Source organism: Festucalex cinctus, chromosome 3, assembly GCF_051991245.1.
Source record: "Festucalex cinctus isolate MCC-2025b chromosome 3, RoL_Fcin_1.0, whole genome shotgun sequence".
NCBI classification, from domain to species: domain Eukaryota; kingdom Metazoa; phylum Chordata; class Actinopteri; order Syngnathiformes; family Syngnathidae; genus Festucalex; species Festucalex cinctus.
In genome coordinates this window covers 2,865,505-2,882,361 of record NC_135413.1, presented here as the reverse complement: position 1 = coordinate 2,882,361, position 16,857 = coordinate 2,865,505, and the positions used below count along the sequence as shown (strand labels likewise).

Here is a 16,857-nt window from a genome sequence, read left to right as displayed (position 1 = left end):
AATACTGAGTGTACCTTTAAATGTTTTAAAGTTTGTTGAATAATGTTTTAAGATTGTTATTGCATGTTCTTTTTCGTAAAATTTTGTAACCTATTTTCATGTATTTTTCTTCCTCTGAATGTTAACTACTGTTTCTTGATGCTTATGTGCTGTCTTTCCTTGTGTAAAGCACATTGAGTTGCCTTGTGTATGAAATGTGCTATACAAATAAACTTGCCTTGCCTTGCCTATATAACTGACTTTGTGTACATCTGTACAATCCAATTTTTAAAACCTTTTTACATGAGTGAGAATTATTACAAAAAACAAAACATCATTGCAGAGCCTTAAGTCATGTTTGACAGGTTACACAGGCATCTTGACTTACTTCATCTGTTTAACAATTGTACTCTTCCCAGACTCACCGGCACCTGAAAATAAGACAAACATGGAAATTATATCATGCATTATTTTAATCATGGACAAGTGCATGCCGAGTTGACAATTTGTGTGCCAAGAAAAAAAATCATCCATCCATTATCTCAGTGTTTCTCAACCACTGTGCTGGTGTGCCGTAAGATACCGTCTGATGTGCCGTAATAAATTGTCCAATTCCACCTAATTGGTAACAACTAGTGTCAAGAACGCCGGTTAAACTAACTGTTCTTTTTCCATAAACGGACTAATCTAATTCTTCTCACCATATTTGAAACGCCATTATCGTTATTGTATGTGAAATGCGTTGTGTTACAATTTATTTATTAGTTTCAAGCAGGGGCATCACTCGGTTTCATGGAAGGGGGGGCAGGGCTGGGCAAATTCGGTCCTCGAGGGTCAAAGTCCTGCAGGTTTTAGTTGTTTGTGTTGTTGCTCCAACACAGCTGATATGTGGTCAGCAGTCATTGTTTTACAAGTCCCAAGTCAAGTCTCAAGTCAAGACTGACAAGTCTCAAGCAGATCACAAGTCCTACATTTTGAGTTTCAAGTCCTTTCGAGTCTTTTTAACAACATCGTAGATTATATTATTTTGGGTGACCATTAAATTCGGAGTCAGGGAGTGAACCCAGAGTGATGCAGATAATTGCCGTGTTTGCAATGTATTACTCTAGTGAGTTTACAGTCTGATTAACTACAGAGCGAGCAACGGTAATTAGCTGGTAAACAACTGACATTAGCTTACTTACTAGGGGTGTGAATTGCCTAGTACCTGACGATTCGATTCGTATCACGATTCACAGGTCACGATTCGATTCGATACCGATTAATCCCGATACGAATTTCTAAGTCGATTGTTGCGATTTTTTTCATTCAAATTTAGAAAATACTAATCAGTAAGCTTGTAGAGTGTAAGATTTATATGAAAATGTATTATTTATTTATCTGAAATTTCAGTCTTATAGAGGTTGTAATCTGTTTCATGTTTGAACAGCATTAAAATAAAATATTAAGGCTTAATGTTCCGTTCGTATAACATTCTTCCATGCACAAGGTGTGAATCCTAAAAAAAAAATCGATTCTGCCGATTATTGAATCGATTCGAGAATCGCGCGATGTAGTATCGCGATATATCGCCGAATCGATTTTTTTTAACACCCCTATTACTTACGGTTCTTTGAGCAACTTCAGATGTTGAGTGACGTTTGAAGTTGTTGCCTTGCCATTAGTGAGCTAATCTTGGACATTCTGCAATTCATTTTTCACATAGTTTTTGTACCAAAACAACTAGTGGTGCAACGGATCACAAAAGTCACTGATCGGATTGAAAAAAAAAAAAAAAAAAAAAACTAAAATGAAATCAGATAAATAGAACTTTGTCTTAATTTATTTTTTATAAAATGCTGTTGTCCATTCTTCTTCTTCTTCTTCTTCTTCTTATTATTATTATAAACTCAAAATGTCTAACATGGCCGTTAGGACTTAGAAATACAACTTTAAGTGTCATATAAGGCAAGATACATAATTATTTTATACATGATTCATGTATAAAATAAGGTATCCTGCCTCACGTTATTTTCAATTGTAATGCACTTTTAGTTTTGTTTTTAAAATCCAAATGGTCATATTGTACATTTTGAATGTTTCTTTCTTTTATTTTATTTTTTTTCTTAAGCTAGTGTTTTATGAAATTATTATAAATGAAGGCAGTTATATTTATTTATTTTTAATAAAGAAAAATACATCTGAGTGCAATTTCAGGCACATTTCCATCATTTAAACGGGGAAAGTGGATTACAAAGTAGCCGAGGTCCACAACCTTGAAAACAATAAGAAAAGCAAGTGAGCCAAGCAACAGTTGTCAAACTAAAGTTGCTAGCCGATGCTAACGCTAACAGCTAGCTACTAGCCACAAACACCAGAGACTTGTACTGTATCATACAATGACGGTGTAATTAACTTGTGTTTTTTTCGCGTCCTAAATGAGCTATTTAATATACTTTCGGCGTGGCATTATGATAATGGTGGTAGAAAATATGTAATTTCAATAAAAACAGTGATAATGCAAGCCAAAATGTCAAATGGAAGTAGTCAAGCTTGCGTTCACACCACCAGGCAGGTAGACCTCAAAGTAAAACTCACCAAGGCTGTTGCATCGGTGTTGATGTATTATTTAGTCAGCTTTATTTTTTAAGTTTGCCTTAGCGTAGGTGCCGTGTTTGTGACTTCCCTGACATGTTTGAATGACTGTGCTGCGTTGTCAGGTCAGCACAGCTCGCACAGGTACACACACACACACACGCAGTGACGCACACACCGAGATGGAACTTAATCATTTACATACATTTTAACCTAATTTGCTTGTGAAGCGATCAATGTGTGCTTGCATTAGCAAGTAAGTGCCTCAATATTGCTATTAGAGATTGTAGGTGGTTCATATGTATTGCTGTTGTATACAAAAGCACAATAAAGTAAGGGGGTAAAAAATCATTGCCATTGCAACCATGGAGCACCCAAATTACAACAAAATGTAACCCCCAGACGACTAAAGAGGAAAAATGTTTACGCTATTACCGTATACCCCTGTAATGAAACAGTGTCAAAATCTTAATACCACCCAAACCTCGCTTGCCTGTTGTCACATCGATACGCTTTTTGGACATCATTTCTGGGACTTCTACCATGGCTGTTCTCCATGGGTAAGTACGTTTTGTGTTTAAAATAGTTTCATTTTGTCGTGTTGAATTTATTCTGAGCTCATTTTTTGTCTTAAATGTCCGACTGATGTCATGCCATGTAGCTAGATAGCTTCCCTCCCCAAAATAAACGAGTTCGCAAACGGTTTTATTTTTAAATATACCGGATTTACCTTGATGTGAGACGCCCGATTTCTTGTCCGGCTCGTGTAATTTCTTCAGCTTCATGAAAATCCACATGCGGCGTCCGGAAGAAATAGAACGCTTACAGAAACTTCCGCATCGCCGCAGTCGTTCCGCACCGCACCGAAGCTGGTGTGAATTGACACGTAGACTTGAATGTGCTCTATTACGGACGCCGCACGGAGAATGCACCGCGTCCGTTCCGCAGAGGTCATAAACATGTCAGCGGTGTGGAGATTCTTCGCTATTCGAGAGCGATATAAAGTTTGACACCTGTAATGTATGCCACGAAAAGGTGCCTCGCTGGGGGGAGCATGATTAAAAGTTTCAACACTAATTTAATCCGGCATTTGAAGAGCAAACATTTGGAGGAGTATGGCGAATTTACGAGGCTCACGACGTTGAACAAAGTAAAGGCGTTAACACCAAAACAGCAGCTAACCAGCCCAACGCTGACCAACACAAACCCATTTTAGCGTGACAGCCAAAGGCAAAACAAGTAATGCAGAAAATAATTGAATATATTGGACTTGATGACCAACCGTTCTCGGTGGTGGAAGATACGCGAGATGCTGCCAGGACGCAAATATTTCACACACACACACTCGCTCTGCCTGAGCTCCACCAGAGAGTGTACTGTCAAATTTAACGTCTCCTTAAAGAAGGCCTATCATCCAGGGTTAAGTTTTACAAACGATATATGGAGCTCGGATGTCAGTCCTGTTTGAGACTGCTGATTATTTAAATCTGTTGAAGATTAAAGCTGGTAAATTTAATTTTTTCTGTTTTTTTTTTGTTTTTGTTTTTTTTACTGAATAGTTGATGCATTGTGTCAGAAAAGGTTTTGTATTAATTCTCTTTAAAATGTTTTTGTCTAATGCATGGCAGGTTAATTGGGCGCTCCGAATTGTCCCTAGGTAGGGCTGCTTGATTGTGGAAAAAATAATAATCACGATTATTGTGGTAATAATTGAAATCACGATTATTCAAAACGATTACTTGTTTTTTGTTCAAAGCAAGAAAATGTTTAAACATTTGAAAATATTAAGACAAATAAAAAAAATCATATGTGAGCTCATTTTGGACCAAACAGACTATAATAATAAATTATTATTTATGTTACAAGACAAATCACTTCCCATAGATTTTATTCAATGGAACTAAAGTGACGTCAGACCCACAATAGCAATTTTTGTCGGCTAAATAAATAGCACATTTGCGTAAGCCTGGTTTGTTAATAAGTGATAGGAACGGCAAATTAGTCAGGCTGTCAGCATCAAAGTGTGCACAGTCTATCAATCCTTTTTCCGAACTGCTAATCCTCACGTAGGGTGGCCACTTCCATAAGGTCAAAAAGGAGGACATGCTTTAAAAACTTAAGTGTTCCTTCGCTATAACACGGTTCACTTTTCATGGCTTTGCTGTTTTGCAGATTTTTTTTGTTTTTTACACAGTAATATACCTATTTTCTAAAATTTATGAAAGTTTGAACATTGAGAATGATCAAGAGAGAATTTGAGAAAATGTAAATGCCTCGAGAAAAGTGTATAAACTGTGTGGTACAGGGTTTTAGAGCCTTAAAACATGTATAATAAATTTAAAACATAAAGCTAACAACTTCACGAATTTGGGGTATTTTTTGCAACCTAACCCCAGCAGAAAACGAGGGAACACTGTACATCAGACTCGAGGTGTATTTTCATCAACAATAAAGTTTTGCTCTTTTTGTCCACTTTCACACCACAGTCTGCACTTCTGTAGGACTGGTGATGCTTCACAGGTTGTGCCGATCATTGTTTCATTTTGACATATTGAATAGTCTTAAAAAAATAACATTCAATAAGGTTTCATGATTTTATATTACACAGGAAAATATAAATGTGTCTGTACAACACTACATACTTTGTCCAGCACGTGTTTACACTGCACCAGCGAGCGTGTTTTGATTGTCTAGCTGTCATTTATCAAATCTACTCTGTAGTTACTCACTTCTAGAACTTGGTGGCGAGCTTTTCCTATTCCCCTGATCATCGCACTGGAGTTGTTCCGATCCTGTTGTGTTCTTCACTTCTGCCATGTATGACACGCGCAGCAAGCAGTTTTTGTTTTTGTTTTTGCTTGTTTCAGACCTTAACGAGCCACTAAAGTGTTGTAAATTGATTGACGTTAATGTGCGAAGACGACTCTCCCTCCGAACGCGAATGCTCGGCACACTATAGTGGGAAAGGGGGGGAGGAGGGGTCGGGGACTAAGATTATCTCAGCGGCTATCCGAGGAAGAAATGTCGTTTCAGCTCTATGAATGATTATGCCTATTTTGTAATCGTAGAGGGTAATAATCGAAATCGTAATTGAATTTCGATTAATTGCACAGGCCTATCCCTAGGTGTGCTTGCGTGTGTAGATGGTTGTTCGTCTCTGTGTGCCCTGCGATTTGGCTGGCAACCAGTTCAGGCTGTACCCTGCCTTCTGCCCGAAGCCAGCTGGGATAGGCTCCAGCACCCCCGCGACCCTTGTGAGAAGCAAACGGTTTAGAAAATGGATGGATGGATGTTTTTGTCGAAAATTAAGGTGATTATATGGTTGTGTGTTTTTGTTTTTTTAAATAGTCAATGGCACTCACCGTAAATACATTGAAGAGAAAAAAATACAGATAAACAATACGCAACTGTTTCAGTATTAACCAACCACCATCTTTTTTTTTTTTTTTAATAAGTAGTTCATCGAATCAAGAGTGCTTCAGTAAAGAACTTTTGTTCACTTTTACGTCGAACAACACGAGCTGTTTTCATGTCTTCTTCGCGTGTCATTAAGCTGTGCATCCTCTTAACTTTCTTGCCATCAGTTTTCCTGCTCACTTGGCAAATGATTGTATTTTTGCCATATATATATGTATGTATATATGTATATATATATATTAGGGGTGTCACGATTCGCCAACTCCACGATTCGATTTAAATTTCGATTTTGGGGTCACGATTCGATTTTTTTTTCGATTTTTTTTCGATTTTTTATTTTTTTTTCTGCTCCCCCACTTTATAACACAGAGGCATATGCTTCTGTAGGCTAAGGCTAGTCTATGATCATTGGTTCTATTCATTGTACAGTAAATCTTATTTCAAAAGATCGGCTACATATAGGTGATGCAATTTCCATATTATTTTTGTGTAAATTTATGTAATATATGATAATTGACATTAGGCAGGAATGATCAAATTCAAAGAATTTATTTACAATATAAAGTTAACCGTCTTGTTCTTACTGAAGTGTAAAATAAAAAATAAAAAAACAAAAACAAAAAGTCACAGTGGGTGCCTGCCATCTATTGACTGTTTTTGGTTACAACAGTGTGCTGTGCGTTCCTCTTAAAATAATGTGCAATGTGCAACAACAACAAAAAATATATTGTATCCAAAGTCATGGAACAAATACAGCCTGAACAAACTATATCCCAACATTTACAGTTGCTGGGCATACTGTAGCGTGGTTCAAGTACACTAATTAAATGTTTGAATCCAGCGTTTTCCACAGCCGAATAAGGCTGCAGGTCTGCTGCTATAAATAGACCTATGGCGTTAGTTATAGCTTTCGCGCGAGCTGAAGTGTGTGGAAGTTTCACTGTAAATGAGGATGAAATAGTTGGTTGGACCGTTGTTTTCCCACTTCTAGTTGAATTTGATAAATCTAAATCTTTGTGATGCCTGCGTAAATGTCCCGTCATGTTTGTCGTGTTTCCCGTGGCCGAGTACAGTACGCGCACATAGCATATCTTGCAAACTGTGGTGTTTTTATCGACAACGTGTGTCCTCTCTTCTATTTCGATGCTCGAAATCGTGACGTAATTTCGATCGATTTCGATAAAAAATCGAAATCGTGACACCCTTAATATATATATATATATATATATATATATATATATATATATATATATATATATATATATATATATATCCATCCATTTTCTTGACCGCTTATTCCTCACAAGGGTCGCGGGGGCTGCTGGCGCCTATCTCAGCTGGCTCTGGGCAGTAGGCGGGGTACACCCTGGACTGGTTGCCGACCAATCGCAGGGCACACAGAGACAAACAACCATCCACACTCGCACGCACACCTAGGGACAATTCGGAGCGCCCAATTAACCTGCCATGCATGTTTTTGGAATGTGGGAGGAGACCGGAGTACCCGGAGAAGACCCACGCGGGCACGGGGAGAACATGCAAACTCCACCCAGGAAGGTCCGAGCCTGGACTCGAACCGGAGACCTCAGAACTGGGAAGCGGACGTGCTAACCACTTATATATATATATATATATATATATATATATATATATATATATATATATATATATATATATATATATAAATATATTAGGCCTGGGACGGTTCCAATATGGCGGCGTCCATGGTTGCGGAGCGCGTCCATGGTTACGGGGTGCGTCATGGCCATACATCATATCCTTCCAGCGAGGCTGTAGCCAATCATATTGCAGCGGGGCGGGTACAGCCTCGGAACAGCTATCAGCTAGCATACTGCAACACACCATGTTGTTGTGTAGCGTTTCGGCAGCGCGTTTGAAATATCAGCAATGGGCTTGGAACGAAAATGCGTGGGGTGGCGTGGAATCGGGACAGAAAGGTGAAAAAAATTAAACATCCAAGTACTGGTGAGTCTATTTACTTGCTGTTGAACTGTATCGAGCTAACAGCAGTGTTTGTGTTGACTCACAAAAGTGCTCTGCAGAGCAAGATTTGTTACATAAAACGAACGTCGGAATTATAACTGGCTGGAAATCGTTAATGTTCATGACTGAGTTTGTTTTGTTTCAAACGGGATCTTGGTTTCACGCAATGATATTCGATGTTAGCATAGCACCACTTAAGTCTTGTAAAACTCGTAGGCAGGTAAATCCCCTCAAAATAAAGGTGGGACATCTGCAACTAACGTGCATCTTGTCCGTTTCATTTGAAATCCAGTGTGGTTGTGTTTAGAGAACGTGAATGAAGAGATGAAAATGAGAATCAACTGAGCTCATTCACACATCATGTACACAGAGTAATACACACATTTTACTCTATCCATATTCGATATGAGTTATGACACATCCTGTCTTATGTTCATTAAATAAAACTTATTTAATAATAGGGGTGGGAATCTCTGACATGAGGCCGATTCGATATGTATCTCGATACACGGGTTGCGATTCGATTGAAAAACGATTATCTTTCAGAACTGAACGGTTCGATACGGTTCGATTAAGTTTGGGAACGATACAATTTTCGATTCGATACGATTCATTTCAATATTCAAAAATTATAGTGACATTTGTTGCTTGTAAACATTAATCTTAAAACACCACAAATTTTTACAGTATCTACAAATGTGTTAAAAAAGAACAACAACAAAAATGTCTTATACATTTTTAGATATTGAATCAATTATTTAAATATACCGTAACAAACGGCTGGGTGATATGACTGAAAAATGTATCAGTTTAAATATTTATTAGTCATTATTGACAGTTATAATTGTTTTTTTGTTTTTGTTTTTTTTCGTCAAAATAAGGATCAGGAAAACAAAAGGCTGATAATTTAATGTGAAGTATAAATATTTAACCTTTAGAGAGACACCAACACAATTAAACAGAATATGTGCACATTGTGAAGTATTTCAGAAACATAATTTTAAGACATGAAATAAACCTAACGTTCAGCCAAAAGAAATATGAAGCCACCTTATGGAACAATAAATCTATCAAACACATTTTAACCACTTAATATATGCAAAAATATTTCCAAAAGTGCATTTCCCTTTTTATTAACAATTTTTGTTTTTAACAATTTTTGTTTTTCTTTTGCCATCACATTCATTTTTGGTTAATGTATGACATCTTTTTTGTTTTTTTAATCTGAGACACGATGATGACCACGGAATCACTACTGTTTGTTTTGTTTTTTTGGGCTGTCGTTCATTTTGAGTTTGATGACATAATCGCGGGCACGTCTCAGTTCTCCTATCTGTTGCTCATGCTAGTTGTATACATTGACAGGGAGCCACAAACTGAGAAATTAGATACTTGCAGTGTGCTTTTAGCTTAGCTGGTGTGTTGGCTGTGGGACATACCTGTGTCGTTTGAATCCATGCATTGGATCGTCACGGGAGTTATTCTTTTTGGCTCGCGCGCAGTACCAACGCCGGCCCGGGACATACAAGTGCACCGAGAGGACTCGATAGCCATGGGAAATACCGAGATGTACGGCACCGGCTTCTGCTAACTGTCTCCATTTGTATGTTGTCACTCGTTGTGCGCGCGCGCACGCGCCGTGTCGCGAGCACGGCGTTGACGGTAGGCTCCCCCCCCAAGGTGCGTAACGTCTTTGCATTATGTTTACAACATCCGGGGAATGAAGCGTCTCTGAGCGCTACTTTGCTAGCTCTCTGTAAACACGGAAGTAGCTTGAATAGTGATGCTACTGAAATGTAAACAAAACAAGTAGAGCACGGCGCAGAATGAAAACCATAAAGCCTCACTCGCAACCGATTCAAAGCCACGCGATATCCGGTCCACAGCTTTACAAGCAATGTATCTAAGGATTCCCGGCGGATTTTGGATCGGTTGACAAGTCTCCTACCGATACGGTCGTTTAGCTCTCCTTGACGAACGATGGTTCGGTCGAATCGTTTTTTTGTCCCACCCCTATTTAATAACTTGATTTTTACAATTTGAATAGTATAATTATAATTTGATCTGAGAATAATTCAAAGATCAGTGTTTGAGCGAGTGTTTTACTACTAATAATAGATAATACTACTACTAATAATAATAATAATAATGAATAATAGATTTTATTTATAACCCACTTTACATTTATAAAATAAATCTCAACGTGCACAGTACTGGCAACAATAAAAGCAATGGAAGCACAGTAAATCGCCTCTGCCGATACCAGTATCTGTATCGGAACAACACTAGTCCTTTGCGCGTGTCACCCCGTATGACAGAAACAGCTGTAGCTATTACCATTAAAAATGGAATGGAACCAAAGAAAAACATCACACAATATGTTTCAATGAGACAGGTGAATAAGTCGGAAAAAGTGCTATTTAAATGCACTCCATTTACCATTTAATATTTTGATCAAATTAGATTTGTCAAATTTTGGATTATGAAGTGATTTACGGGAAAGGTACAAATCAGAGTAAAAAAATAAAAAATAAATAAAAACCAGCCTCCACTCCCACTTTGCCGAAGACTAGGGATGTAACGATACCGGTGATATTGTGATATTAAAACTGCCACAATATCGTTGTTGTCATAGTTCACAATATTTAAAAGCTATACATCTGTAAAAAAAAAAAAAAAAAAAAAAAAAGTCAGGTTGATTTCCATTTGTGCAGTGCTAGCACCCTCTGGTGGCTAGTTTTTTTTAGTGTAATTTAATTTTCACATGGGTGAACAATGCTCAAACTCGCCCTGATTATCAGTATACTGTACTGTAGCCTATGTGTTATTCGCTTTACTGGCGAATCTAGCCTGCATAAAATTGTGAACCCATGGATGCTTGAGTCATGCGTAATCTCATTGAAGCCAGGATCTAGTTGATTAATCCAATTGTACAGACGTGGCTCAAGTGCGTATTGAATCACATCTTTAACAAGATTCTGTTAGCATGTCGACCTACAAACTGCAGATTGTAAGGAGGGGAGCTCCGTTTGCACATTTGGTGCATCTTTCTCATTGAAATGGAGCTGGACCCATAATGAAAATGATTACGCTGTCTAGGTGTTTATAGAGTAGAGATCTGACCTTACCTCGAAAGTTAGAGATGGGAGAGTACCTATTAGTGCTGTCAATAACTACTTTCTAAAAAAATCGAGTCTCCTATGGATTATTCCATCAATTAATGCCCCCTCCCAATTATTATTATTATTTTTTTTAAGTCTACTTAAGTTGAACGCGAGTTGAATTTAGTGGATATAAATACTCATCATTCCTTATCTTCTGTACATAGATGCACATATTACACAAATACCAACAGAATTAGCCTATGCTAAACGGTTAACAATCGCAATAAGCGTTAGCCCCGAATAAATTCGAATCACTTACTTATTGTACCTTTCCCGTAAATCACTTCATTATCCAAAATTTGAAAAATCTAATTTGATCAAAATATTAAATGGTAAATGGAGTGCATTAAAATAGCACTTTTTCCGACTTATTGGCCTGTCTCATTCAAACATATTGTGTGATGTTTTTCTTTGGTTCCATTCCATATTTAATGGTAATAGCTACAGCTGTTTCTGTCATACGGGGTGACACGCGCAAAGGACAAGTGTTGTTCCGATACAGATACTGGTATCGGCAGAGATGATTTACTGTGCTTCCATTGCTTTTATTGTTGCCTTTACTGTGCACGTTGAGATTTATTTTATAAATGTAAAGTGGGTTATAAATAAAATCTATTATTCATTATTATTATTATTAGTAGTAGTAGTATTATCTATTATTAGTAGTAGCATTAAAAGACTCGCTCAAACACTGATCTTTGAATTATTCTCAGATCAAATTAGAATTATACTATTCAAATTGTAAGATGAACTTATTAAATAAGTTTTATTTGATGAACATAATAAGGAATGTGTCATAAGTCATATGGAATATGGATAGAGTAAAATGTCGTGTCTACATGATGTGTTGTGAATGAGCTCAGCTGCTTGTCGAAGTGCGCACCTCATCTCTTCATTCACGTTCTCTAAACACCACCACACTGAATTTCAAATGAAAGGAATAAGATGTGCTTTAATTGCAAACCTTCCACCTTTATTTTGAGGGGATTTGCGAGTTTTGCAAGACTTAAGTCGTGCTATACGAACATCAAATATCATCAGGCGGCCGGCATTGCGCTAAAAATAACTTTAGCATGGATGATAAAACACTGCTGCTACCTCGCGGTACAGTTCAAAATCAAGTAAATAAACTTACCATTCACTATTCTATCCCGATTCCACGCCACCCCACGCATTTTCCGTCCGAAGTCAAAATTGCAAACGCTCCGCCGAAACACCTCCTCCGGCTTCTGGTGTGATGTAGCATGCTAGCTGGTAGCTGTTCTGAGGCTGTACCCGCCCCGCTACAATATGATTGGCTACAGCGTCGCTGGAAGGATATGATGCATTGCCATGACGCGCTCCGTAACCATGGACGCCGCCATATTGGATTAGCGCTCAGGAAGGGGAAAAAAAAACTGTTGAACCGATCGGCTTTAACGGTTTTCAAAAACCGTCCCAGGCCTAATACAAACATATATAATATGGCGCTTTTCCACCGGACCGGTTCTACACCGAAGCTGCATTTTTTTTTTTTTTTTTTTTTTGTCTGGCTCTTGGGACATGGAATGTCACCTCTCGAGCAGGGAAGGAGCCCGAGCTGGTGTGTGAGGCCGAGAAGTTCCGACTAGACATAGTCGGACTCGCCTCCACACACAGCTTGGGCTCTGGTACCAGTCCTCTTGAGAGGGGGTTGGACTCTCTTCCACTCTGGAGTTGCCCACGGTGTGAGGCGCAGAGCAGGTGTGGGCATACTTATTGCCCCCCGGCTCCGCGCCTGTACGTTGGGGTTTACCCCGGTGGACGAGAGGGTAGCCTCCCTCCGCCTTCGGGTGGGGGGACGGGTCCTGACTGTTGTTTGTGCATATGCACCAAACAGCAGCTCAGAGTACCCACCCTTTTTGGAGTCCTTGGAGGGTGTGCTGGAGAGCGCTCCCTCTGGGGACCCCCTCGTCCTGCTGGGGGACTTCAACGCTCACGTGGGGAATAACAGTGAGACCTGGAAGGGCGTGATTGGGAGGAACGGGCCCCCTGATCGGAACCCGAGCGGTGTTCTGTTATTGGACTTCTGTGCTCGTCACGGTTTGTCCATAACGAACACCATGTTCAAGCATAAGGGTGTCCATATGTGCACTTGGCACCAGGACACCCTAGGCCGCAGTTCGATGATCGACTTTGTAGTCGTGTCATCGGATTTGCGGCCGCATGTTTTGGACACTCGGGTGAAGAGAGGGGCGGAGCTGTCAACTGATCACCACCTGGTGGTGTGTTGGCTCCGATGGTGGGGGAAGATGCCGGTCCGACCTGGCAGACCCAAACGTATTGTGAGGGTTTGCTGGGAACGTCTGGCGGAATCCCCTGTCAGAAAGAGTTTCAATGCACACCTCCGGCAGAGCTTCTCCCTTGTCTCGGGGGAGGCGGGGGACATTGAGTCCGAATGGGCCATGTTCCGCGCCTCCATTGTTGAGGCGGCCGTCGGAGCTGTGGCCGTAAGGTGGTCGGTGCCTGTCGCGGCGGCAATCCTTGAACCCGCTGGTGTACACCAGCGGTAAGGGATGCCGTCAAGCTGAAGAAGGAGTCCTATCGGGCCTTTTTGGCCTGTCGGACTCCGGAGGAAGCAGACAGGTACCGGATGGCCAAGCGGAACGCGGCTTCGGCGGTTTCTGAGGCAAAAACTCGGACATGGGAGGAGTTCGATGAGGCCATGGAAAACGACTTCCGGACGGCTTCGAGGAAATTCTGGTCCACCATCCGGCGTCTCAGGAGAGGAAAGCAGTGCACCATTAACACTGTGTATAGTGGCGATGGGGTGCTGCTGACCTCGACTCGGGACGTCGTGAAGCGGTGGGGGGAATACTTCGAAGACCTCCTCAATTCCACCAACACGTCTTCCTTTGAGGAAGCAGAGTCTGGGGACTCTGGGGTGGGCTCTCCTATCTCTGGGGTCGAAGTCACTGAGGTGGTTGGAAAGCTCCTCGGTGGCAGAGCCCCGGGGGTGGATGAGATCCGCCCGGAGTTCCTAAAGACTCTGGATGTTGTGGGGCTGTCGTGGTTGACACGCCTCTACAACATCGCGTGGACAGTGCCTCTGGATTGGCAGACCGGGGTGGTGGTCCCCCTTTTTAAGAAGGGGGACCGGAGGGTGTGTTCCAACTACAGAGGGATCATACTCCTCAGCCTCCCTGGTAAGGTCTATTCAGGGGTGCTGGAGAGGAGGGTCCGTCGGGAGGTCGAATCTCGGATTCAGGAGGAGCAGTGTGGTTTTCGTTCTGGCCATGGAACAGTGGACCAGCTCTACACCCTCCGCAGGATCCTCGAGGGTGCGTGGGAGTTCGCTCAACCAGTCCACATGTGTTTTGTGGATTTAGAGAAGGCGTTCGACCGTGTCCCTCGGGGAGTTCTGTGGGGGGTGCTTCGGGAGTACGGGGTGCCGGGCCCCTTGATACGGGCTGTTCGGTCCCTGTACGACCGTTGCCAGAGTTTGGTCCGCATTGCCGGCAGTAAGTCGGATTCGTTTCCGGTGAGGGTTGGACTCCGCCCAGGTTGCTCTTTGTCCGATTCTGTTCATAACTTTTATGGACAGAATTTCTAGGCGCAGCCGAGGCGTGGAGGGGTTCCGGTTTGGTGGCCTCAGCATTGAATCTCTGCTCTTTGCAGATGATGTGGTGCTGTTGGCTTCATCAAGCCGGGGCCTCCAGCTCTCACTGGAGCGGTTCGCAGCCGAGTGTGAAGCGGCTGGGATGAGGATCAGCATTCAGCACCTCCAAATCCGAGACCATGGTCCTCAGCCAGAAAAGGGTGGAGTGTCATCTTCAGGTCGGGGACGAGATCCTGCCCCAAGTGGAAGAGTTCAAGTATCTTGGGGTCTTGTTCACGAGGATGGAGCGGGAGATCGACAGGCGGATCGGTGCAGCGTCTGCAGTGACGCGGACGCTGTATCGGTCCGTCGTGGTGAAGAAAGAGCTGAGCCAAAAGGCCAAGCTCTCGATTTACCGGTCGATCTACGTTCCGACCCTCACCTATGGTCACGAGCTGTGGGTCGTGACCGAAAGAACGAGATCCCGGATATAAGCGGCCGAAATGAGTTTCCTCCACAGGGTGTCCGGGCTCTCCCTTAGAGATAGGGTGAGAAGCTCGGTCATCCGGGAGGAACTCAGAGTCGAGCCGCTGCTCCTCCGCGTTGAGAGGAGCCAGCTGAGGTGGCTCGGGCATCTGGTTCGGATGCCTCCTGGACGCCTCCCTTGGGAGGTTTTCCGGGCATGTCCCACTGGCGGGAGGCCCCGGGGACGACCCAGGACACGCTGGAGAGACTATGTCTCTCGGCTGGCCTGGGAACGCCTTGGGATCCCGCCGGAGGAGCTGGTTGAAGTGGCTGGGGAGAGGGAAGTCTGGGTTTCCCTCCTGAAGCTGCTGCCCCGCGACCCGACCCCGGATAAGCGGAAGAAGATGGATGGATGGATGGATGGATGGATGGATGGATGGATGGATGGATATTTTATTTTAATGCTTTAAAGCTACATGCCAATTGGTCGGTTTAAGCAAACAGTGTTGTTTGTTCACTTCTAATAAAGGAGTGTATGTTGAAGTACAGGGGATTTATTGTTTATTTTCTATTTTTACCGTGGTATCGAAATGGCATCGAGAATCGTGGAATTTCAATGGTATCGGCATCGACTACTAAATTTCTAGTATTGTGACATACCCAGTGTAGTAGTGTACGCTATCTCGTCAACAAGGACACGCCTCGCAAGCACACATCTATAGAAGGGGGTGAAGTGTTCTAATCACGGTAAAATAGCCAATTTACGGCATGCCAAGACTTTTTTACTACGGGGACTGGCCAATCAAATAATGCAGGAAAGGCAAGAGGAAAGTTGCCAGTCACGGCAAAATAGTCACCTCAATTTGCATAACAGCATTTGTACTTGTAAAGTCAGCAGTCGGAGGGGATGACAACCTCAGACCTCGGTCCCTCTGTGTCATATTGAGGGACACAAGTAAAACTGTTTATCTTTTAAAACAAAGTCAGCAAAAAAGTTTTACTTTTCCACTTTATCAATACAATGTTATGTTTCCAGAAGTATTTGATTCAAGTTACAAGTTTTGCACATTAATTTTATTAGTAGAAATAGGGTTACTTTTGTTAACTAATAAAATAAAGAGCATTTTTTTAAACTTCTTGGCAAAATAAATAAATAAACAAATAATCGGGGGAAATCGTAAATCAAATTTTTTGTTATTAAATCAGAGATTTTATTTTTAGGCAAGCCCTATGTTAAAATAACAGTAGAGGTTGTTTGGTTTCGTGTGCGTGTTTTAAATCTCAGTTCTTGACCTAATCCGGGGCCGTGCTAGCGACGCTCAGTCGGGTAGCGTTAAGAAGCTAATTGCTAAATTAGCTTAGCGATTTTAATGCCAGTATTGGGTGGCTGCGGTTGGCTCGAGTGGCGTTAATCCTCAACGGCAGATACATTATAACCACTTAATAACTTCAGCAATTGAGTTAGCTAAAGGGGGGGAACAACAGTCTAACTTTTTAGCTATTTTGACGATGAACCCTCCCGCCGTTCAATATTAAACGACAAAATGTCCCACTGGTTTCATCCAACTTAAATTGACGTCAAATTCAGCTTTTTGTTTGCGTTGCGTCGTTTAATGAGATAAAGACAGACGACAGTTTTGGCGTGCGTATGTTGTGTGAACGACGCAAGGCTTGGGTGTTGGCTTGGGGATGGTCCCG

The 16,857-nt window shown here is 41.6% G+C and overlaps 1 protein-coding gene and 1 long non-coding RNA gene across 2 annotated transcripts in view; both read right to left on the bottom strand.

Moving 5' to 3' along the window:
• The window catches only part of LOC144015451 (guanine nucleotide-binding protein G(i) subunit alpha-1), an 87,164-nt gene that overhangs the window by 69,797 nt on the left and 510 nt on the right, over positions 1-16,857 (bottom strand). The window contains exon 2 of the mRNA XM_077515475.1: positions 368-410. Within this exon, the coding sequence (XP_077371601.1) occupies positions 368-410 (43 nt within the window). The remainder of the gene's footprint in view (positions 1-367; positions 411-16,857) is intronic.
• Positions 5,297-16,852, bottom strand: LOC144016761 (uncharacterized). The gene is made up of 3 exons (XR_013282996.1): positions 16,651-16,852; positions 16,017-16,091; positions 5,297-5,363 (listed from the first exon to the last, which is right to left on the bottom strand). It is a non-coding gene; the product is annotated as an uncharacterized LOC144016761 (long non-coding RNA).